This window comes from Polypterus senegalus, chromosome 2 (genome assembly GCF_016835505.1).
Source record: "Polypterus senegalus isolate Bchr_013 chromosome 2, ASM1683550v1, whole genome shotgun sequence".
NCBI classification, from domain to species: domain Eukaryota; kingdom Metazoa; phylum Chordata; class Cladistia; order Polypteriformes; family Polypteridae; genus Polypterus; species Polypterus senegalus.
Genome location: NC_053155.1, coordinates 78,295,032 through 78,320,288, shown reverse-complemented (window position 1 = coordinate 78,320,288; position 25,257 = coordinate 78,295,032). Strand labels below are relative to the sequence as shown.

The window sequence follows — 25,257 nt, the reverse complement described above, 5'->3', positions numbered from 1 at the left end:
TGGATTAAAAATAAGTACAGAGTGCATTGCAGATATAGTTAAACTATTTTAAATGCAATAGTTTTATCTTTACAGAATTGTTTTATTTTCTCTAAACTTTCAATATTGTATGTATGTCTTTTCCCTCTCTCACTATACTTAGTCTTATGAAGAGGTTTTTGAATATGCTGAATAGTAAAGTTTTGGATGTGTCAAGTGGTGCACCTCAAGGAATACGATTTCACATACTTGATATCTACATGCAAGAATTGGCTACTGTAGGAGCAGATGAGGTAATAAAGAAAAATGTTTAGTATGTGTTGTAATAATGTTCTGCTTTTCATATGTGTTTTAATTCTTTTTATTATATAGGTGTCCCTGTATTAACCTATTTTTCTATTTAGAACTGGTTCCTGTATGTCATATAGTGTTAATAAAAGTGTTTGATTTTCTTAGAGTTACAGTCCTGATATAGAGCAAATGACCCAAAAAAAGAAAAAAAATCTCAAACTCTTTAAAGTCAGTTCATGGGCGCATGTAAACAGAAGTTATTATGGCACCATAAATGGATAGGACTCAACCCTGGGTTGGGCACCACTTTACTGCAGGGCCTATATACATAGACACACAAACGCACTCACAATTTCACAAGATCAGTTTAGGATAGCCATGCAGCACTTCTTTGAAATGTGAAGGAAAACCAGTGTACCCAGGATAAAAGCCACGTAAAGCTTCACTAGGCGTCATGTTTTGGGCTTGTACCAAATTAACATCATTCTGGACATAAATTTTTAAATTCCTATCAGACCGGCTTGGTGTCACAATAACTCCTAATCCATTAACAGCTGTGTTTGGTGTACTCCCAGATAGGCTTAAAGTGGAGAAGGACAAACAAACTAATTGCCTTTATTTCACTATTGACACATAGACTTTGTTAAGTCAGTGGGTAACTGATGCCATATACTATTTGAAATTGGAAATAATCAAACTCTCACTTGAGCGATCTGTTAAAACTCTTTATATATAAAAAAAAAAAAAAAATCTGGCAGGATCTAATAAATAATACAGAGGAACCTCGGGTCACGATCGTAATTCGTTTCAAAAGTTTGGTCATAACACGAAGTAATTACCCCCATAGGATTGTATGTAAATACAATTAATCTGTTCCAGACAGTACGAACTGTATGTAAATATATATATTTTTTAAAGATTTTTAAGCACAAAAATAGTTAATCATACCATAGCATGCACAGCGTAATAGTAAACTAAATGTAAAAACATTGAATAACACTGAGAAAATGGGGAAAAGTAACATTGCAAGAATTCACGCTATAGCCTTACGAACTGCTCGCTGTAAACATTTGAAAAGTAACATTGCAACAATGCGCACTACGAACTGATCGCTATAAACACTTTTTTTTTAATGAGCTTTAAGCACAGGGAAAACATGAACATTTGAAAAATCTGCAATTTAATAAACAACCAAGAAAAGTAACATTGTAACAATGCTGGCTACGAACCGATTGCTGTAAACAGAAGTGAAGTGGAGGTTAAAAATCCAATATGAAAAAAGTCTTCATTAACTACGAGGTTAAAAAAAAGGCTCGAGTCAGTCTTTTTAAAAACATGCCCGGTGCATTCTTTAACTGCCTTCTCGGCCTGTCGTAGCCAGCCCTCTCTCTCTCTTGCTCGCTTGCTGCACAGGGAGACCCTGAACACGTGCGGAAATCATTGACGAACCAGAAGGGAAACTGGCTTGTTCGTCACCCGAGTGTGTGGTCATGAACAGATGCAAAAGTTTGGCAAACGTTTTGGTCGTAACCTGTATTTGTAAGTGGTCTGAGACGTTCGTGACCTGAGGTTCCACTGTATTTTAGAATAAGCACTTATATTGGGGAGACTCCTTTCCCTCTATACTACTCTCAAAACATTTTACTCTGACTGTTTGCCTTTCTCTCTTTCTCATGGGTGGGGGTTGAATTGAATTTAGTTTTAGTTTTGTCACGTTTGACTTGATTGTATTGAATGTTACATGCTTTAAATAAGTTCAGAGTCTTGAATCCAGCATGTTAATTCACCAAGGAGTTAACACTATCCCCACTACACTTTTGTGCATTAGTATTGTTTTTTTTTATAAATTACCATTTAATTCATCTCAGTTAAAAGCATAAACTCTGCAGCATGTCATGTTCTCTACTAGTGTTGATCAGCGCATTCTGCCAAAGCGTGACTCGCAGCGCATTCCGCCAAAGCGCTCTTGTTCATCAAATTGTTTGTTTATTTACAGATAATTTGGCTGCTTTAGAAGAACTTTTTTTTTATTATCATCAAGTTCATCACTGTGAGTTTTCGTTTTGAGGCAATGGGAGTATCTTAAAGAAATAATCAGTCTGGTGATCTGCTGTCTTGGGGATTCAGTGTCAATTGAAATTATAAGTGTAACAGGAACATTGTCGAGTTTTACACTAAATTTTGAAACAGCTCCTTTCAGATCTATTGCGGAAAGTCGAAGACTCAAAAAATCAAAATAAAGGATTAAGAAGCAGCTTTGTTCCTGTGAATAAACTTCTCAGTAAAATCACTGACACTGCAAAAAAAGTTTTTCAAACCATTAGTAACAAACTTACTTTGTTTTAGCATTTATTGTGTACTGTTTGTGTATTTTTGACCTTGTCTCAGTAGTGCTTTTCAATTTAGCTAACTTTGAAATACTGTATCAACCTTCCACTTAGTTTTTTTTTTTTTCCCCTCCCTCTCTGCCTCGGTAAACAACGCCTCTTAATGCAAATTCAGTACAGTTAACATACTGCACAAATCTGTCTTTTCATTGCTTTTGGAGAAGGAATTGCCACAACCGGTAGTACTAAAATCATCTGATTGGTCAAAAAACAACTGTTTAATTACATATTATAGTTCAAAATTTCAGAGTTTTTTCAGAGGTGATTAATGATCATATTTGTGTCAGATTACTTGGCAGACTAGTCATGGCATTGTGATTTTTTTATTTTTATTTATTTAAGGTTTAACCTTTTCAGTTAAAGCTTTAATAGACTTTTTTGAAAAGAGAACAAATTGACGATTGTTGAGTCTCAACGAAGTGAGCATTTTCTTTTTTAATAGAATTTTAGTACCACACAGTACCTTCTCGGCTAAAGGGACATATTCGACAAAGATGCAGAAAGCTAGCTAATCCCCAACTCCTAATTCTCCACACCTTAAGATTTCTGCTAGCCAGAAAACACGTATTTAAGTTGTTGAACTGAACTACCGTCATTCTGAAATTTACTACGTCCAACATATGTTCACCTAGCCCTGTCAGCCTTATCCAGTTGCCAGCTTATCTTTTCGTGATGACATATCTGCAGACTTTGCCAGACTAACAAAAGCCTTGATATGCATTCATTTTAATCCTTGTAATCATGCTTAACTATGCTAACCTCTTGCCATCAAAAACACCATACATACACATTCATTTGACTATGAGTAGGCTTTAATATGTACTTGGAGGTGAACTCCAATCCAGTCAGCAGTATCATACAAACTACTGTACTTGTGTCTATCTCTCAGTTTCTTGGAGGTTTTGAAATATACTGCTATTGGAATTCCTGTCCACAGCTTAAAGTTTACAAGCTCTAAGATCAGCACTTATAAATTCCTGCGGTGTCATCAACTGATCCCAATTTGTCTAAATTAAATTTCTGTTCAGAAGAATTAATGTAAAATGTTGACAGATATGAATACTACTTTGAGTTAATGCTTATTAGAACATACATCACTTAAATTAATGACTTAACTGTAATCTTGTTTCCTTTAAGAGTGACTTTTGATTACGTTTTTCATTGAGAAGTACTCCACAAATTTTTTGATAGTGAGAATTGTTAAAATCAATATATGTCTTGACATTCTTTGGTGGCATTAGCTAAATTAATGTTTGACCACTTGTTTGAATTTTGTTTTATAGATTTGTATTTTCCAACTGTATTAAGCTGTAAAAGTATTATAAGAGAAACAAATGTGTAGATGTATTCATGAGAAATTTGAATTAGTTGTACTCTATTCACGAAAAGGCAAACAGTAAACGCATTAAGAGAAAAAGGTGGTAAACTATGACTTATAATACTTTCTGTAACAATATGTATTTGGCCTTTCTAACACTCAGACCTCTAATATAATTGTAATATTTTTATTATTTAGTAAGTGCTCCTTCAGAATTTAAGATTGTTCTGAAAATGTCCTCCCAGTAAACTATGCAAACATTAAAATATAACATTATAAAATAAATTCTTAGAATATTGTTAAAAGATGGTTTACCTAACAAGTTAAATAATGATGGAAATATTGCTTTTAACATTTCTTTTTTTACCATTTTTAATGTAACTTTTTTTTTAGTAACTGAAAATGTAATTTCAGTTACTTACTAAAACCGCAAATTCATTTTCTTTTTTGTTTTTATCTGTTGAAATTGTGGAACTCGTCAAAATTAATCTGATTTGATTTCAGCTAACTGCGGAAAAGAATTTGCAGTTCATCAAACCATTTTGTCAGATTGCTGCTACAACAGAAGAGTGAGTACCGTGTTTTTGCCATTTTCCTTTATATAATTATTTTAATTTATGATTTTAAACAATCAATGTTAAACTTATTGCTCTTCACGTTTTTTAGTAAATGTTAATTTACATAAATATGTGTTAGAGGGAAATATTTAACAATGTTTATCCCTTCAGCATAAGGGCATTTTAGAATAGTTCAGTAAAGCTTCAACAATTCCTTATCCCCAAAGATTACCATAAGAACTTTGAATCAAATACTACGTTCATTTCCGGTACATGTTTCTTCAAACGTACGTGAGAATAAATACTTTTCAGTTTTTTGCTTAAGAATGTTTTGGTTTAGAATTTGTTAAAAAAAAAATAACCTGACAATTTTGTTTCCATATTGCTCTAACTGAAATATTTCAGGTCCAGTATTCCTGTACTAACCATACCTTGCTGCCTTTTCTTGTAATCCAAAACCAAACAGTAATACCTGTTAATGTCTAAAACAAATAATTTATCTGTTCACAAGGGTTCTTGTATTTATTTAATTTTTTTTATTATTCCAGAAGTAATCTAAGGAAATTATTGTTTTTGTTCACATTGATGCATTTAACATTTTTTTGTCCCTGTCTGGTTCAGTGAAGCACAGTCTCTATTACTGGGATTAGCACCTGTATCATATAATTGTAACTCCTAACATCAACAAGTTTGTAAATAGATATTGATACTTGTTGTCTAGATATAACATTCTAAATGTAGTTTTTTTTTTATGTTTAATTATTTTCAGCCAGTCATTATTGTATGCCATTAAAGAAAACATCTTTGAAGATATCATAGACAAATCTCCTTTTGCAATTGAGGATTTAATGAAGGAGGTCCTGGAGAATAATCAAGATTGTGATAATACATCTACTACAACTAATTCACAGTTTGATTCACACAGACTAAATGGTATCCATCTTTCTATTTTTGTTTTTTATTTGTTTACTGCATTTATTTTTAATAGTTTTCATTAATCACTATTTTCATTTGGGCTTTACTTTATATCACAGTTTTCACAGCAAGTACAATATGTGGTTGGTAAAGCTTTAAAAAACACAAGCCAGACAAGGTTGTTACAAGAAGGTGTAGTATAACACAAGACCAGTGGATGGAGTTGTACCCAGTTTATTTTATAAGATTCACTAAGAAAGGAAGAAAATTTGCACTGTATATTGTAATGTTTTTGAATAATTAAGAAAAGTTGACAATGTCTTTTTTTCCTTCTTTAGTGTTTTTTTTCCTCTAAAAACATAGTCCTTGGTGTAACAAGTAAATTCAAAACACTTGACACATGCAAATGTAGCCATTTTAAAAGATTACAGCACACCCACAATGGTAATAAAATCTTTAATAAAAACAAAAACTATTCAACTTTCATACATCGCTAAGTGTCTCAAAACAAGACTGGTACCTTTCAAGATCTTATGTGGCCGAGGCGTCGAGTCATTCTTTTTTTTTATTTTTTATTTGTAAACCTTGAGACAGCGGAGACAGGAAGTTCAGTTTGAGAATAGCTTTTTCGAATCAGTTTTCGTTCCTCTTTTTCAGTTGACTTGTGCCCATCTCTTCAGAGAATCAGTCTGTCTCAGTATTAATGTATTTTGTTAAATAGGCGTTGAGGACAACTTTGTAGAACTTCATGTACCCACCTCTAGTTCACTAACCTGTGCCCAGCTTGGGTGTAGGAAGTTTTATCCTCAGAAACTAGGGTAAAGCTGATGTCACATAATGTAACCTCTAATCGGAGAAGGTGTCAGACTTGCTAAGTTTAGTCACTGTTCACTATGCTGGAACTTCTCAACTTACATGACTAAAATTCTCTTGGCAAGTAAAATTACATTAACTGTATAACGACTTTCCATCAGTAGTACTCGCTACTTTTTCTTTCGGCCCATAACATGCGATCTGATGGAGATGTACGAAGAGGTAACAAGTACAGTGAGTTCAGCCGCAACACCAGCTTTTTGCATAAAACACAAGTCATCAGACTTCTTCATTTTGAGGTCAAAACCAGTGTTCCTTATTCCTTATCCCTGTATTATATGCATTGTATTGCCAGTTGTCTGTTAATGCGCACACAGCTCTTGCCTATGATTTTTAGACAAAATAAAATCTGTTTTATTTTTGTTGAGTCGAGTCATGGACAAGTTGTAATAAGTTGCTGGATATGTCAGACTATGTGCCTGAAAGTTATGGGAGCATGCTGGCTACTCACAAAGATATGTAAATGAAGATTGCGACTGAAAATCACAGGAAAAGTGATTTAATGGATCATGGCCTTAAGCCATTGTAGCCCATCCAGATTAGTTTTTCTTGCATGATCTTGGCTTCAGTGCTGGTCATTGTAGTTAATGGGCACATTGGGATTGACATAAAGAAAATGGCGAAAGTAAGTTGCAGTCTTATTGTCCCAGATAGGCTAATATATTCAAGGTATAGATTTCCACATGCAGAAAAAAGGGAGCTAGAAGACAACAGGATATTATTAATGCTATTGCCATGATAAATAGAAGGGATATTTTAGATGTTGCAAATTAAAAAGTCCTGCAGTTAAAAAGCGAGAGGACATGGATAGCCCCTTTAATTTGGATTTGAAGTTCAAAAAAGATGCACCCTCACAGACATGCTAACAGAATGTATTGTGTGGAAAGGAAATCGCTACAGTATAGTCCAAAACTGGCAGGTCTGAGCTTTCATATCAGGTTTGTACAATGTAAGCAGCATGCAGAGATATTTTTTGCTTTAAGTACAAAAAAATGTATACATAATACTTGTTTTCTGTGTGAACAAACATTTGTAAAACACGCCCTCAGAAGAGCATTGAGTGTAGGTCTAAACAGCTCCCATTATATATCAGACAACCAAAGCTTGCCTAACACATGACCAATATTCAGTGCTTTCCTCTGTCATAGTTTGCAGAACTGGCTGTTGTTCACAAATTTGATAGAAGTCAATATTTCCAATTAACTGTGTCTCCCAAAGGTTTCAGTAGCAGTTGCATAGGTTCAGTGTAGTGTAGTATAGTGCAGGTGTACCATACCGGCCCACTTCAAGCAAACCTTGCATACCTTCGTCAGTTTAAACATTTACCCATCTCAGCAAACGGATCATCCACAGCCACAACACAGTAGAACATAGACATTGTACAAAATTCACCTGTTCTTTTCTCTAAAAATCTTGTAACGTTGAACTCTTTGCATATGCCACTTAAATGTGCAGTGTGTAAATGTCAAAGCTGTATGTAATGCGTTAGTTATCCACGGTTTACTATTGTTTTTGATCTAAATCCTTTGAATACGATTTCATGTGAAATTGTGTTTTCTAGTGACCATCAACAAAGGCCAAGGTAAGTCGCTAGGAAAGTTATGAATTGATCCACACTATGAATGCTTTACTCATAAGCAATTGTATTCGCATGTTCAAGAGTAAGCAGCTCCAATGAACTAATAATATTAGCTCCTCGTTTAAAAACTGTTTTAGGTGTTATGCCATGGATGCATCAGTCTCAGTGTTTTCTCTGTGATCATCTAGCAAACATTCATTAATTAACACAAGTGTTACGAATTTTCAAGGTAAGAAAGATAATGAAGAAGCAGATAATGAAAATGTTTCTGCGATATCAGAAGAAAGTGATGATATTGGCCCTGTTCTTCAGGTACTTTTCATTTGTTATAGTTCATTTTTTCTTTTCTTTTGAAAATGTTTCTAATCAAATTAAATAACCTGGTTAGCATGTCTTATGCAGATGAAATTTTTAAAGTTCAAGGGACTCGAGTATAATGCTGTGTGAGTGCACGCAAAAATATCCAGATGCATAAAACTGCATATGCCAAGTTCCATGCACTTCCCCATTATAAATCCCAATGAATATGAAATTTAACGCACATGCACACGCCTGCAGCCTCACCCCTTCCAGATTTTTGCATGTTTGAATATGTAAATCAATATAAATAGCCCTTTCAGTTAAGTGTTTTGTTAAAAGGCAATGATTAAAGCACACACAAAAAAACAATTTCACCGAGTGCAAAGTGGAGGTCCTAGTCAGTGTAGTGGAGGCAATTAGTTTTTGGTGGCTTAGTCAGTCATATAAGCAACAAAATCAAATTGATGGAATGACACTCAAAAGTTCAAGTTCAGAAAGTCGCACAGTGTCCAAAAAAAAAAAGTGGTCAAAGTCAACATGAAAAAGTGAGCTGTAGCCCACCGTCTGAGTGTCATATGGAAGTGTATTAGGGCACAGAGAAAAGGAAAAAAAAAATAGGGAGAGACTGAAAAAAACAAATGATCGAAATGTTGAGTATAATCTCGAAATTTTCAGTTTAATCTCAATTTTTATTTTGTCATTAAAGTCTAACGTTGTAAATTTTATCTTAAAATCAATGTTTAATTTACTAGAGTTTTTCAAATCTCATAATTAAAGTAGCACGTTAAACATTTTGTGTTCTATGTGTGTGAATCACTATGTGCTCCTTAAACCGGGTTTCTGTTTCGCAGACTGTGATAATCGCACAGAATACATTGCATTCATTATATTACAGCTCTCTGAACATTTTAGAATACTATGATGTATACTTGATATAAAATTTCGTGATGCATTAAAGCATTATTAAACAAGGGGGCATGGTGACGCAGCAGTAGTGATGAGCTGACACCTCGTCCAGGGATTGTTATTGCCTCCCCCAAGATGCTTGCTGGAACACCCACAACCCTGGATACAATAATTTATTGCAGCAGTACTGTGTCTGTCAGATGTACCAACCTCCAATTCCTGTCCTTCCATTTTCTTGTTATGTAACCAATTGGCACAATATAGGCTCTGGAATAAATGTAAAATGAGCTGTAAGCTTAGAACGCCAATTCTTCTTCAAAACTTTTAAAGAAAATTGAAAAATCTCTAATATTGAAGAGCATTGAAAAAGCTTCATAATTTGTTTGTCCCAGTAAACATATGGCACGATGGAGCAACAATCCCTGATAGGGCGCCAGGTCATTGCCACTGTGCCTCAATGTTTAATACATGCTTCAATGCATTTCATCATAAAAATATCAAGTATACATCTTAGTTTTCTGACAGCACACAGCTCCAAGAGGATAGCTCTTGTAAATCTATATTGACTTAGAAGTCCGTCATCATCATCTGTAAATACACACACTCTTCTATTGAATTGACTTCCTTTATTATTATTTTTTTCTCCAGCCGTCTGGAGTTTTTTTTTTGTTTTTTCTTTCCCCCCTGGCCATTGGACCTTACTCTTATTCTATGTTAATTAATGTTGACTTATTTTGTTTTCTTATTGTGTCTCTTATTTTTCTATTTTTTATTATGTAAAGCACTTTGAGCTACTGTTTGTATGAAAATGTGCTATATAAATAAATGTTGTTGTTGTTGTTTATTGTCATGATAAGCCTCAATATACCCATCCTCCATAAACATATTTTCCTATAAAATGATAAAATAACAATAATATGATAAAAAGATGAAAAATGTATATTGTACTCATGCTTCATATTACAATTACATATAGTGCAGATGGTTCATAAAGTGACTCAGGTTGTGCAATATTACAGTTGTAGTGCAAGTTTACAGTGAGGTAATGGTAATTTATAAGTAAAAACAGTTCTACCAGGAGCATTTGATGAACTGATTGAGTTTGTTTATAGCTCTTGGAATGAAACTGTTTGTGAGCCTTGAGGTCTGTGCAGGAAAGGCTCTGAAGCGTTTTCCAGATGGGAAAAGTTCAAATAGATTATGTGCATGGCCGAGTGGAAACCATGCAGATGCCTGTGGCTTTCCTGACGCATCGTGTGCTGACCAGAACACAGACTATGAGTTATGCTTGATGTTGGCAGAGATAGGTAATTGTGCATTGATGTCACTGAAAATGCTCTTTTGGATGTGATTTTTGTAGTCATTATAATACCAAGATGATTAGAAGTTTAAAAATATTTTCCATTGTCATTAATAAAAAAAGAAAACTAGATTTTGTTTGCTGTTACGAATGCCTGTTTTGGCATAAGACTGTAGTATATCAGAGAATCCTGGTTTAAGAGTGTATTGGAATCATGAGCAGAACAATAATGTTTAGGGTAACGCAAGTGTTTAGAATTCACTTCTTAGTACAAATATAGGTTAAAAAGCAAAACATGAGGTTAGAAAAACTACATTACTGTTTATTTTACTAATTAGAGTACAAGCTAACAATTCAAAATTATAAAAAAGTCTGATTTTTGGAACTGATGTCCCAAAACCGTTCTGAAAAATACCTTAGTACATGTGACCCCCAGATCCTGAATGTTTGTTCATATTGTGTAATTTTTATGTGCAAGTCAGAACTTGCACTGAAAATGTCCAGTAATGAAAATATCTGCAAAAATTCGTAGGCTAATACTTTATTACTTATTTTTCAGAAAAACATTTCAAGCTTATCAATAAAATGACAGTGAAGCAATATTACTGTACTTGAAATCACAAAACACAAATAATTTAAACCATGGGTAAGCAGAGTATGTTGACCTTACATTTCCAACAGTTTGAATAGTCAAAACAATGACACAAAAACCCACCCCTATCTCTCAGCAGAGACGTACAGTGTTTGCTGAGTAGCCATTAAAATGTAACGTCTTCTTCCTCTTCTTATGCTCCCTGATATGATATGGCTGGGATGTGTACTTCGGATGATGGAAATTACAAGCAGCAGATTTCACTGCTTAGATAAATGAACACCTGCGCCTTACTAAGCTTACTCCACGTGCTGCCAGTTACATTCAGTGACATAAGGGCACAAAATGATTGAAAATGGTGACAAAGTATATAGTATGCAGTATTATTCATCTCTGTTAGTGTCAGCTGCTACGTATTCATCTGTGTCAAAATTAGTTTGCTTGGTTCCCTTTGTAATAAATGGATTTTGCTAGATTAATAATTGAAATTTGGGTGAAAAGAAAAATGTTTGGGTGTTGTAATTTTTAATTTGTATGGGGGGACTGCTGTAAGCAGATTCACAGCTTTATTGCATACCATGTACACAGTGACTTAGTGCTAAAATTAATGTGAGGAATGTCAATAGGAATATTTTGAACTAATATTTGAATAATGACTTTCTATCTGACGACTCTAATATTTATTGCAGTGTCTTCAAGGATTACATTTTGTTTAAGTATATTCTTCTTTATGTCTCTTTTAGTATCATAGGATATTAACCTCCTTAACATTGTTTACCCCTGGAAAAATGAGCCAAAAAATTAGATTTTATTTAAACATCTCAGATTTGTGCCAAAATTCATGTATTTTTTTCCCCTCTTGTTAATTTGTTACAAATGTGTAAAAATGTATGTTTCCATGCAGCTTACAGTTTAATGTATCAATATCAAACTATACAATTCAGGCCTCTATCTCTCTGCCTGGAGTTTAGGTGGGTGGAATGATTGTGAACTTCCTTTTTTTTTTTTTTTTTTTTTTTTTTGTGCACATCCTTCCTTAATTTCAGCTGAATTTCTTTTATATACTGTAGCATATTGCCACTTACTGGCCCAGAGCAAAAAATAAATAGGACTCACAGCTCTGAACCACAGTTTATTCTGGCGGTGCTCAGCAGAAGGCAGCAACCAGTACTGGAATACATTGAAAAGTGTAAATACATTAAGTTAAAGTTGGATAGCGGTAGAAAATGGAAACAAATTTCTGCTCTATACTTATTGTATCTGGTATTGACAAGTTAGATGCTTGGCATCAACTTTAGCCATTCCTTAACACTGTTTATCCTCCTTTTGGTAATGTCATATTCTAAACTCCAGTGCTAAAACTACCACTACCACGTATTGTGTGCATTGCATATGCTAGTATATTATATAAGCATCTGGATGAATATGGGAATTGTTTTGACATTGTAATGTAACCTTGCCATTCTTTAACACCATTTGACATTCACAAATCACTTTTAGCAACAGGTTATTGCTGTTTGGCTGTGGTTAAATTGTTATTTCTGTCATCAAAGAAATTGGTAGCCTTCTGTTCAGTGGGGAAAAATGAACCACCTGTTCTAATGCATGCAGCTTTACAAATCTTCCTATTTATTTGGACGAGATAGAGCTTCAAGATCTACACTATCATACTGATGGAAATACTTGAGCAATTCACTTAATAAAGAAAGTAACTTTGTGTTTTCTGCATGCGCAAACTGGTATGATTTTAAAAAAGAAAACTAACTTTCAGCTGGGTGTGTCATCTACCTGCCATTGACACTGGAGCTGTAGAAATTTTGGTCTAATATGTTTTGAATAGACATTGATTTGTTGTTTTTTTTTTTTGTGTTGCCTTTTCACACAAACTTTTGCTACCATGATCACACATGCCCTGTGGTTAATTAACATGGGCTTTGTATTCGGATTGAGAACTAGGTAGTGCCAGTATGAAAGTTTATTAAATGTATTGCATGTTTAAAAATAGTATTGATGTTAAAATCTGCAGTTGCCATAAGAAGACATGTTGTCCCACCTATATCTGAATATATTTGTAACATACTGCACATAATGGTTAATTTGAATCTCAAATTCTGTTCATGTTGACAACCTGAATGTGTGATTGGTTGCAAGAATGGAAAGTGCATTACATTACATGGAATGTTGAGAGTAAGCCCCTTAGAGAAAGAGAGAGTGAGCGAGTTAGAGTTCAGCCTCGGTCAGTAGTGTTTGTCCAGCCTTTTTGGTGACAGCAGATTGTATCAGATTAGTAGGGTAGAACCATGTTTGTTGTCCTTTTTAAATAAGGTCCATTTAAGTGAACCTTACCAGAATGGAATCTGAGAAGTTATAGGGCAAGAGCTCACTGAAACGAAGAAAAGAATCCAGAATTATGAAATAGAGACAGATTTGGAGGAAATAGAAATGCGTGTAATTTTTGCGCAGGAATCTGAAACATGCAAGTGATCAACCCCCTCTGTTACAGTAATGTATGTGCTTTATTTCACAATGGAGAATTGTATGTATATTTAAAGATAAGAATGATTAAATATTATTAAAATTCATCTGTCTTATGTTGAAAGTCTGGATTGTAAACGTTTTTTTGGGTTTCGTCATCATATAATGTGATGTGTAATTCTTTTTTGTCATTTTGCCCTAGTTTGATTACAAGGCAATTGCAGATCATCTCTTTGATTTGGCCAGAAGGGGCAGTACACCACCTCAGAACAGAAAGATGATTTACAAATTAGTCAAAAAGTAGGTGTGTTTGTACAAATATGTATATTTTTATGGCCTTATTCTGTATTTAATATTGAAACTGTAATTTCTTGCTTTGTACCTTTAAAGTCAGTGCTTTACCTTTCTGTATCTGTTATGTTATATTAAGTAAATACCTGCAAATTAACAGCTTTGTTTATTCATTATACTTAAAACGTGATTTTAAGGAACCAAATGATGATCTATACTTACATGTTTTTGTTTCTTTGTCTTACCTTAATTTATATTATATTATGCATGAACAGTACACAAGTGAGGAGGGGATGCTGGCGCACGAATAATGTCGCTGCTTCTCCCTGTTAACAACACTTTAGTGCCTTGGAAAAGGTGCTATATAAATGTATTATTACTATTAAGTGAAACAATATTTACCTTAATCTTCAGTAGCTTGTATTTTTCCAACCATTTGCACTCAAGATAACAAAATATAATGGAAGAAATATAAAAGTTCACAAATTGAAATAGAAAGTACATAATAAACAGTATATTGGTACCCACTATCCTGTTATGTTACAGTAGTTTAAGAATACTGGTGAGGGAACTCTGTAGAATTGGCTTTGCTGCAAGTTCGGCAAAATCACATAAATATTTGGTAAACTCCATGAAATACATTGAAGTCACTGAACTAGTTTTGATTGGAATGTAATGGTGCAGCTGTGTTTTAATTGTCCTTAAAGGGTAGAGAAACCATTGCCAGCTATACTAGACCAATTGTTGTAGCCAGAACTGTAATATGAGAAGTGAGGCAGCCAATGCTAACTGCGCCTCCATGCCTCAAACAACAGAAGATGCAGACAGAATGATAATCACAAACACAGTACAACAAGTGGCCACAACCAAGCAATAAATAAAAAACATATAACATTGCACTTGGAGAGTTGTCAAAGCAGCACGAGACTGACTCTTTCCATTGTCTGAGGTTGCAACTCCAGAAGCGGCTGCACATCTTTTTTGCATCCAATCAAAACTTTACATTTGCTACATTCCTGATGGAAGAATAAAACACTATGTAAGCAGTAATAAATAATTCATTATTATTATTATTTCAGAGGGTTGTGTGTATTTTCTCTTAGGGGGAGGGCTCCTTTAAGGCTTTTTTGGATGCATCTCTAGCACATCACTAATTATGTATGCATATTTGCCCTTTTGCGCTGCGCTGCCTACTTGGAGGGAACAGTGTTATACTGTATATCTAGTGGCAAAGCTTTTCATTATCTTCAGCTAGTCTACCCCTAAAGTGAAAACCCTACATGTATTTATTTATTTTATATATACAGTTGTGCTTCAAAGTTTGTGAACCCTTTAGAATTTTCTATATTTCTGCATAAATATAACCTAAAACATCATCAGATTTTCACTCAAGTCCTAAAAATAGATAGAGAAACCAGTTAAACAAATGAGACAAAAATATTATACTTGGTCATTTATTTATTGAGGAAAATGATCGAATATTCCATATTTGTGAGTGGCAAAAGTATGTGAACCTCTAGGATTAGCAGTTGGTTTGAAGGTGAAATTCGAGTCAGGCGTTTTCAATCAATAGGATGACAATCAGGTGTGAGTGGGCACCCTGTGTTATTTAAAGAACAGGGATCTATCAAAGTCTGCTCTTTACAACACATGTTTGTGGAAGTGTATCATGGCACGAACAAAGGAGATTTCTGAGAACCTCAGAAAAAATAGTTGTTGAAGCTCATCAGGCTGGAAAAGGTTACAAAACCATCTCTAAAGAGTTTGGACTCAACCAATCCACAGTCAGACAGATTGTGTACAAATGGAGGAAACTCAGATAATGAAAGCAAAGGTTCACATACTTTTGCCACTCACAAATATGTAATATTTGATCATTTTCTTCAATAAATAAATGACCAAGTATAATATTTTTGTCTAATTTGTTTAACTGGTTTCTCTTTATCTACTTTTTGGACTTGAGTGAAAATCTGATAATGTTTTAGGTTATATTTATGCAGAAATATAGACAATTCTAAAGAGTTCACAAACTTTCAAGCACAACTGTATTAGGGCTGGGAATCGATAAAAAAAATTGCCTAATTATATGGAATTAATGACATCTAACATTAAAATGTACAATCATAAAATAAGTAAATCATGAAATAAATACACACTGAATCAGAAAATGAATGTAGAATCAATACAAAGGAATTTTTAAAAGTTTAATGGCATAGTTTAAACTTAAACAATAACCTGAAACCTGACCTTTAACAAAATACTATCCTGAGCAAGTGCAACCTGAATTTGAAAGCCTTCCTAAAAGTCAAGTTGAAATGAAAGCAACACGAAAACGAGGCAAATGTATTAATTCTCAAATTGGTATGGCATATGAGAAACGGACATATCAAAATAAAAAGACTGAAATAACTGTAGACTTTGAATGCACTGCTAAAGACTGATTTAATTGAAATCATAAGCATCTCTTAAATAGGCATACTGTACATTAAAGCTTGTGTTAAAAGTGTTTTTTCAACTTGTGTGCAATGAGAGCTAACCAGGTGCGCCATATTGGACTGCCTGTTTGAGCGGGCAAAGGGTTGAAAGAGATGGTAAAATTAGAACAATCTAGACGACAATGGGCCATTCATCCCGACAAAGCTCACCAGTCCTATCTATTTAATTCTTCTAAAAAAACCTGCGGTTTAGTTTTGAAAGTCCCTAAAGTCTTACTGTTTACCACACTACTTGGTTACTAATTATGGGAAATTTACCCTTAACAAGTTTCCAGCTGTGTCCCCATGTTCTTGATGAACACATTTTAAAAGAACAGTCTCGATCCACTGTATTAATACCCTTCATAATTTTAAACATGTCAGTCTTGTCACCTCCTAATCTTCTTTTGCTTAAACTGAAAAGGCTCAGCTCATTTAATCTTTCTTCATAATTAATCCTCTGTAGCCCTGGAATGAGCCTAGTCACTTTTCTCTTTTCTAGTGCTGCTATGTACTTTTTGTAGCCTGGATACCAAAACTACATACAGTACTCCAAATGAGGCCTCACCAGTGCATTGTAAAGTTTCAGCATAACCTCTTTGGACTTGTACTCCACACAGCATGCTATAACAAAGTGAACTAACTTTGTTGTTAAAGCCATTTGTCTGTCTTGGGGTGAACGAGAACTTCATGCATTTTATTTGGCTTGGATCCATGCTAATTGCAAAGGGTTTCTTTAAGTATGCCACTATGTAAAGTTCATTTTCTTCTGGTTAAGAGTATAGATTGTTGTTGCATATAGAGAATGTTTCTTGCCAGTTTAATATGATGTATTACTGGCATCTTATTGGTTTCTTGTCTGTCATGGTTTTTGTTATATATTTGTGCACTTCCGTGATTTATATTTTAAATTTTTTTCATTCTATAGATTTGAAGATCTGAGCGAAGGTAGGAATTTTCATTTTTACTGATTTTACCATTATTACTTTAGCAATTAATTGATTTATACTACAAAAGGTTTTGGATTGTACCAATCCTAACAGCAGCTGGTACAAGACAGTAGCCATCTGTGGATGGGATACCAGTCCAATTCAGGAGCCTCTCACTGATATAGCAGTATTCACTTATGCAAGATCTTTTTCTAATTGGTTTTATTGAGCATATACCACATTGCAATAAGTAAAACATCAAGCTAAGTAAAACAAAAGTAATAAATAATTGGGACATACAGAAGAATAAGGAATGTTTGCAGATAACAATTGTATTCCTAATTCTTTTTGTGTCAGTTATTTTATTTTTCTGTTCATGTTTATTGTTTTGATCAGTATAGATGTTGCCTTAGTATACTGTTTTTTCATCATTGTTTTAAGTATGCAACTTATATACGTTTGTCCTCTAATTATATTGTTCTTTTTCTCACCATTGTTTTGCATAAATACCTTATTTTTTCTTTAGATACATGGATGATCTTTTATGTTTTTGTATTTTGTGAAAATAAGAAATTGACGTTTCTATCCTTAAATGGGTTATAAAGTGATCAGAAATATATTAATGTTTAGAATTAGGTTACTTTAAGTCAAACTCCACATCCTTACCTGCAGAATTCAGAGAATTATTTGCACAAAGAGCAGTTATAAGGTATTGAAGTGTATGTTTTTTATTTTTACTGATGTCAAGCAACTATAAGGCATAAGCTATTATGTCTATTACTCAGTAACCTATATATATTAACAAATCTTTTTTTAAAAAGTTAGAGTAATATTGCCTGTGTGGTGATGTAAAATGTGCCACAGTGGTAATAACAAAATTGGCAACATGTCCCAATTATTATAAAAGGGGGGGAAATAAAAACAACATAAGCACCATACTACAGTGGAATAGAAGCTCCAACCAGGGTTTCTCCAGGTTTTCTTCCTTGTGATGTTTCTTCACCCTTGGAGTTGGATTACATGGATCTGGTAGTTAAATAGATGGCTTTTCAAAGCCATTATAAGGGCCAAAGAGGACAAAATAATTAAATATTTTTGGAGTGTGAATTTTGTATAACCTCTGATAAATTGTTTTAAAATAATTTGAAACTGCCCCCCCTCTAATTGTGTATATATTCATTAAACATTTTTTCTTTTCCTCCAAGGAAATTTTCCCACTGATGATTACCCAGAGGAAGTTTCCACAGATGAAGACGATGACTGTTTTGGAAGTAGACACAGACTAAAAAAAAGGAGAAAAAACGAAACCACATTGAATGAAGAAAGTTGTAAAAAATCAAAGAATCCAAGTTAGTTGTCTTTTGGGTTTCCATTTTATCTGTGACTGGTATCAATTGTTTAAAAAGTTGAGTAAATAAACACTAACTTTCAAGCTTTTTAATGAGCATACATTTATCCTGACTCTCTACAAGATATGATGCATTCATCTGTTCTTAGTGTATGCAGTCTTCAGTGGAGTACACAACAATATTCCAAACTTGTTACTTTTGTTACAAAAGTACAAACAATTAACTGTTATCCTGTTTATCGATGTGTATGCATATACAAAATATAGTTGTTAAATAATGAGACTGGGCTTCTGTGGATCAAACCACACCACATAGGCCAAAACTGGGTGTGGGACACTGACCCTAGACAAGCATAAACAAGCTTTATAAGTTTATTTTGTGTTAATTGTTCACAGTTACGTATTGTTTGAATTTAACATGTTTTTTTTTATGTCAGGAAAATGATCATTATCAGTTTATAGGTTTTAGAGAAATTGAACAGAACAGCTACCACACCTTTCTGAATTCTAATGAAGGTTTATGGTAAAGAATGCATGGCATGTGCTTCTGTGTTCATGTGGCACAAAATCATTTAGATTGAAGATAAAATTCTTTATTGTCATTATGCATACACATAACTAAATTTTTTGTTAAAATGCGCAATACACTATAAATAATAAAATAAACATAATAAGTATAAATGATAGCAGCAATAAAACATCATCAAGTCCAGACTTTTCCTGAGGTACTACGCCTGCAGAGACCAGTGATCTGTGTGCTTGGGTCTGCAGGGGAGGAATACGAGAGTGTGTTTAATTACGAGGGAAAGTGCGTGTGCAGGTCTACAGGGGGCAGGTTAGGGGTAGATATGGATGTTTGCGTGTGTGTATCAGCAGGGGCAGATGGACTTAACAGCTGTGGGGTAAAAGCTGACTTTCAGTCTGCTGATATGTGCTTTATGTTTCTGTACCACTTTCCCGAAGGCAGTGGTCCAAACAGTCCATTTCCCAGATGGGTGAGATCTACAGCTATACATTTGGCCCTCTTCTGTACCCTTCCAGCATATACAGAATCCAGGTCTAGGAAGGGACTTCCCACGATCCCCTGTGCTGTTCTCACCACCCATGCCAAGTCCTTCCTGTCCTGTGCTGTGTAGCTGCCATACCACACTGTCATAATGTGACAGAGAATCATTTCTATAGCAGATCTGTAGATGTTTGTGAACAGCTGAGAGGAAAATCCAGCACACCTCATCTTCCTGAGGAAGAAGAGTCTTTGTTGAGCCTTCTTTACCAGGTGAGATGTGTTCAAAGACCAGGTCAGATCCAATGTGATGTGGATACCCAAGAACTTGATATTGTCCACACACATTACAGCCTCCTCATGTATGAATATAAGAGCATGTTCTGTTCTTCTGGACCTCATATAGTCCACAATGACCTCTTTGGTCTTGCTGGTGTTCAAGATGAGGTTGTTCGCTGAGCACCATAGTGATAGGTGTTGTATCTCCCCTCTGTAGTGAGTCTCATCATTGTCTGATATGAGACCCACCACGGTTGTATCATCCACAAACTTCACAACCATATTTGTGGCATGGATGGCAGAGCAGTCGTGGGTAAATAACATGAGTGCTGGGCAGAGCACACAACCCTGTGGCATGCCTGTGTTCAGAACCAGTGTGGCTGATGTATGATCTCCAATTCTAATCACCTGAGTCCTGTTGGTGAGAAAGTCCCTGATCCAGAGACACAACGATGTGGATAGACCCAGATTATGAAGCTTTTGTACCAGCCTGTCTGGGTTTACAGAATTAAACGCTGAACTAAAATTGACGAATAGCATCCTAACATAAGTGTTAGGGCACTGCAGATGAGTCAGGGCTATGTGAAGTACTATTGAGACGGCATCCTCTGTCGATCTGTTCCTCCTGTAGGCGAACTGATGGTTGTCAAATCCAACAGGGATGGCATCCTTGATGTTAGGAGGATTCTCTCAAAGCACTTCATTATTACTGTGGTCAGAGCCACAGGGTGGTAACTGCTGATTTTTTTTAGGCACAGGCACAATAGTGGAGGATTTGAGGCAGATAAGGGACGATTACAAGTTATAGAGAAAGGTTGAAAATGTCCAGAAAGACTCCTGCCTATTGATCAGCACATATTTTCAGTGTCTTACCCAACACCCTGTCTGGTCCTGCAGCTTTGTTGGTGCTGATCCTCCTCAGGGTGGACCTCACTTGGTGTAGTTGCAGGACTATAGGCTGATGCTGCTCCTCCAGCCAAGGGAGATGTACAGTCTCCCTGCTGCTAGATGCATCAAAGCATGCCATGAAACTGTTCAAGGTGTCAGGGAGACTAGGGTCATAGCTGACCTGCTGATTACTGTGGTAGTAATGCGTTATGGTCTTTAAGCCTCTCCACATGTTCCGTGAGTCGTTGTTATCAAAATACCTCTCGATACGCTGTTTGTATCTGTATTTTGCAGGAGGATACTGTATTGAAGCGGAAAGAATTTGAAGTTCTCTATATTAAAATTAAGTTACATCATCAGTCTCGTTATTTAATAGCCACACCTCATATGTAGGCTGTAAATGTCATGTATATGTTAAATCAGGATTTTTTTTCTTTCTTTTTTTTTTTTTTTTTAGCAAGAGATTCCTCATATAGATAATGAGGAGTTAAGTTTTGCCTTGTGCCTGTCACTACAGGGTGAGAAAAATTATTTTGCTGTAACTAGGTGTGACTTAGGTATCTTGGAGATACTCATTCTGTTCAGAATATATTAAGTGTAGGGCTCTAGACTGCGACTGAAATGGTCGCAAATGCAACCAAAATATGCTTTGCTGATTTCTACTTAGTTCACCAGTGGCAAATGAAATCATTGAACCTTTAAATGAAATATATTACAACAGATGCAAAATGCCATTTTCTTATTGTTGAGTGGATGTGCTTTTAACATATGTGTTGCTACAGGCTTCCAATTGGATATCCGTAAGACACATAAAGGCTGGTTTATACATTCCATGCATCTGCAATAGGTGCGAGGGATGCATGGCGAAAATAATGTTAGACGTAGAGAAAACATTTCTAAGTACACAGTGTAGCTAATGTGGCAGCTGTGTAGATAGATAGATATTTTATTAATCCCAGGGAAAATTCACATATTCCAAATGGTGAATTTCAATGGGAGGCTGGTTATGCTTGTGGCAGATTAATGAACGAAGTGCTGAATATGATGCAACCAGTTATCAAAATCCAAGGGAGGCATTCAAAACATTTGAAATTCATCTCCCCATTATGTGCTTTAGATCCCTTGTTATGAAGATATTTGTGCCCCGTAGAATTCAGTTGTTCCTTCTTATTTGGCACAGGCACACTAAGGTGTGATTGTCCCAAATCTCCTCATGTTTGCGCATCTTTGCATGCCATTTCTCTGATGATTTAATATATGGTTCAAGCAAAATGCCATCCTGTCTGTCAGTAAACCTGCATGTGCAGCTGCCTCCCTACTGTTTCCTCACGTGCGGTGATCTCATGCAGTCTGCATTCTAAGGTTGCAGTTGTATTACATGTTGTTGTGGTTTTATTGGGGTGCTCTGTGTTTGACTGCGGACAGTAAACTTTGTTAAAATTATATCAAAAAATGCCACTTTGTTAGCTGTTTCTTCAGTTAGTTTGGCTTGCGCATTACATTTTCTGTTACCAATACATTCTTCAACAGAAGCTTATCAACAAAGAAACATGGAAAATAAGATTTTGTAAAAATTTTACAGTAATAATTATAATAATTCATTACTTGACATCCAAGAAATCTTTACAAAGGTATTTTAAAGAAAAATCATTAAAGTAAATATGCTAATCCACTTTCACAGCTTATGTGGTGTCTCGCTGTTAAACATTTACTCAGGTAGTTTTTTTTCCTGGGGATGGGAGCATTTCCATGGGAAAGGCTTTATTCTGCAACTGAAATTTCACCTATGTCGTATGAGTGATTAAAACTGTGTGAATGAAATAATGCAAGTTCAATCAAAAAAAAAATAATAATAATCCCTTGCCTGTCCTAACCACACCTTTAAATTGAATGTCAAATGCTGTTCTCAAGTCTAAGAGAATAAGAACAGATATATGGCCAATGTCTGCAGTAACCTGTAAACCATTTACTACTTCAATCAGTGCAGTTTTCTTTATTTTGATTTGCTCTAAAACCTGACTAAAAATTGTGTAGAATAGAATATTAAATCAACTAATCCTTTATCTGCTTAATTACTACCTTTTCTAGAATTTTACTTAAGAAATGTAGGTTAGAAATTGGTTTAAAGATGTCAAAAAAAGAGGAGTCATGATTATTTTTCTTTAGCAGGTGTTTAATAACTACAGTCTTTAGACAGTCGGGGAAGACCCCCCGTATTTAATGTTTATCTAATGATTAGTTCACTATGTCAAGTACACTATCAATTAGCACATCGGAGACTTCTTTGAAAAAGTCTGTTAGTATTGGGTCAAGGATACAGGTGCAGGGTTTCAGTTAAGAAATTATTCTACGTAGTTTGGTTTGATCTATTCCAGTGAAAGAATTTAACTCGCTTAAAAGGGAGTGCTGGGATTCAATTGGATTAACCTTGGGTTGGGGGGAGAGATCTACTATATTACTGCTCATATCATTTCTTTTGTAATTTGTAACAAAGGTGCTATATAGGCGCCTGACTCGACACATATGGACACGGAGGCACGTATAAAAAATAAACAAAGTTTTATTTTTCTTCACCCGTTGGCGCACGTCTTCCCCATGACCCACATGCAATACACAGTCTAAAACACACCTGCAACACCAAAACAATCTTTTTCTCTCCTCTACCACCACTCCTCCTGAAGCTTAGTCCTCCTCCTCCCGACTCTGGCCATTGAGTGGTGGTGGCTGGCCCTTTTTAAAGTCCACCCGAAAACGTTCCAGGTGCTTGACCACCTGGTCCTAATTGCACTTCCGGGTGGGGCTGAAGATTCGTTCAGCCGTGCTGCTGAGTCCATGTAGCTCCCCCTAGTGGCCATCTGAGCCCCCAACCAGGCTGCGGAGGACTCTGTCTCCCGTGGAGCCATGTGACAGGCTGGGGGATCACCATCTGCCAGGGAAGCTGCCACCAAGTGTCCCAGGAGAGGTATTGAGCTGCCCATGGTTGCTCCCCCGGAACAGATGCAGCAGGGGCGTCCCTGCCGGGCATGGGACCCGGCTGTCCGCCACAACTTAAACAATATAGCAAAAGCCTCGCAAGTTTCACTAGTAGATTTTAGGAGGCATTCCATTCAGTGAGCTCAGTTTAGAAGTCAATCAATAGTCAAGAATAAAACTCTTGGATTTCCATAATTATCATTTATAATTTTAGAGAATAAGGACTGCCACTCAAGGCAGACTATTTTGTTATATTCAGTTATTTTAGCCTACATGGACTATCATTTTAGTTTTTCCTCCATTTTCATTCAACTCTCCATGTTCTCTTTATAATGGTGCTGGGGGATTTCTTAACTGTATTTTCAGTTATTGTAATACCTGGGTATTGTTAATGCTGTTAGCGTTTTTGAGGTAAGTACTATAATTTTACTGATTGATTAGATTATTAGCAAACATTGAAGCTGCAGATGTTTCAAAATGTTTTTTTAACAATATGCTTCTCATTAGTTGTAGTTATCAGTATTTCTACATTAAATAATTTGCAAAAATCATTTGAAATACCAATATCCATGACCTGCCTCATGTCAACTTTTAATCCTTTTGAAATGGCTTACAGAGATCAAAGGAGTGCAGTAAGTTCATGAATGCCCTTGCTTTTGGGTCACACTGGTGATCCACATGAAAATTAAAATCGCCTACTATTAGGAACCTGTCATAGTTAGTTGTTATTATAGATACCAAGTCTGAGAAAAAGATGCATTATATTTAGGAGGTCTATAAAGAGTCAATACAAGAGACTGAGAGACTCCTTGAGTAACAATGGCAATATACTCGAAAGACGTGAATGTACCAAAACCGACATCTCTACAGTTTAATCAGCTAAACCAAGTAAATCATCTAAGTAAATACTTGCTAAACTGCTGCCTTTTTAGACTTGGCGAGCTGAATTAGCAAAGCTGTAATTCAGAGAGGCTGCTTCAGTTAAAACTGCCGCACCATCTGAGTAGAGCCATGTTTCACTTAGTGTTTGAAAGTTGATTTTCCTATCACTCATAACATTTAAGGTCTTGGAAGAGCAGAGATGCCATTTGAAGCTGCCATATCACTCCAATTCAATTTCCATGGCTGGAGCAGAGCTTTAGAGATGAATGCCCCCTGCTTTCTTTGATGTTGCCTCAAACTGTAGCTGCTATTGACAGTTGTTTTCACAATCAAGAGGATGTCGGACAAAATACAGTAATCCCTCGCTATATCACGCTTCAACTTTCGCGGCTTCACTCTATCGCAGATTTTAAATGTAAGCATATCTAAATATATATCATAGATTTTTCGCTGGTTCGCGGATTTCTGCGGACAATGGGTCTTTTAATTTATGGTACATGCTTCCTCAGTTTGTTTGCCCTGTTGATTTCATACAAGGGACGCTATTGGCGGACGGCTTAGAAGCTACCCAATCAGAGCATGTATTACATATTAACTAAAACTGCTCAATGATATAAGATATGCTTCCCACGCGGTGCTTCATTGTTTGCTTTTCTTGGTCTTTCACCCTCCCTGACATTCTCTGCGCCTGACGGAGGGGGTGTGAGCAGAGGGGCTG

General features: G+C 35.5%; 1 protein-coding gene across 2 annotated transcripts in view; it reads left to right on the top strand.

The window, feature by feature from the left end:
• LOC120523075 (ribosomal RNA processing protein 1 homolog A-like) overlaps positions 1–25,257 on the top strand; it is a 52,894-nt gene that overhangs the window by 12,128 nt on the left and 15,509 nt on the right. For both annotated transcript variants that reach the window (XM_039744038.1, XM_039744039.1), the window contains exons 6-12: positions 143–272; positions 4,480–4,544; positions 5,302–5,465; positions 8,129–8,211; positions 13,675–13,772; positions 17,166–17,185; positions 18,372–18,515. In XM_039744038.1, coding sequence (XP_039599972.1) covers positions 143–272; positions 4,480–4,544; positions 5,302–5,465; positions 8,129–8,211; positions 13,675–13,772; positions 17,166–17,185; positions 18,372–18,515 — 704 coding nt within the window. The remainder of the gene's footprint in view (positions 1–142; positions 273–4,479; positions 4,545–5,301; positions 5,466–8,128; positions 8,212–13,674; positions 13,773–17,165; positions 17,186–18,371; positions 18,516–25,257) is intronic.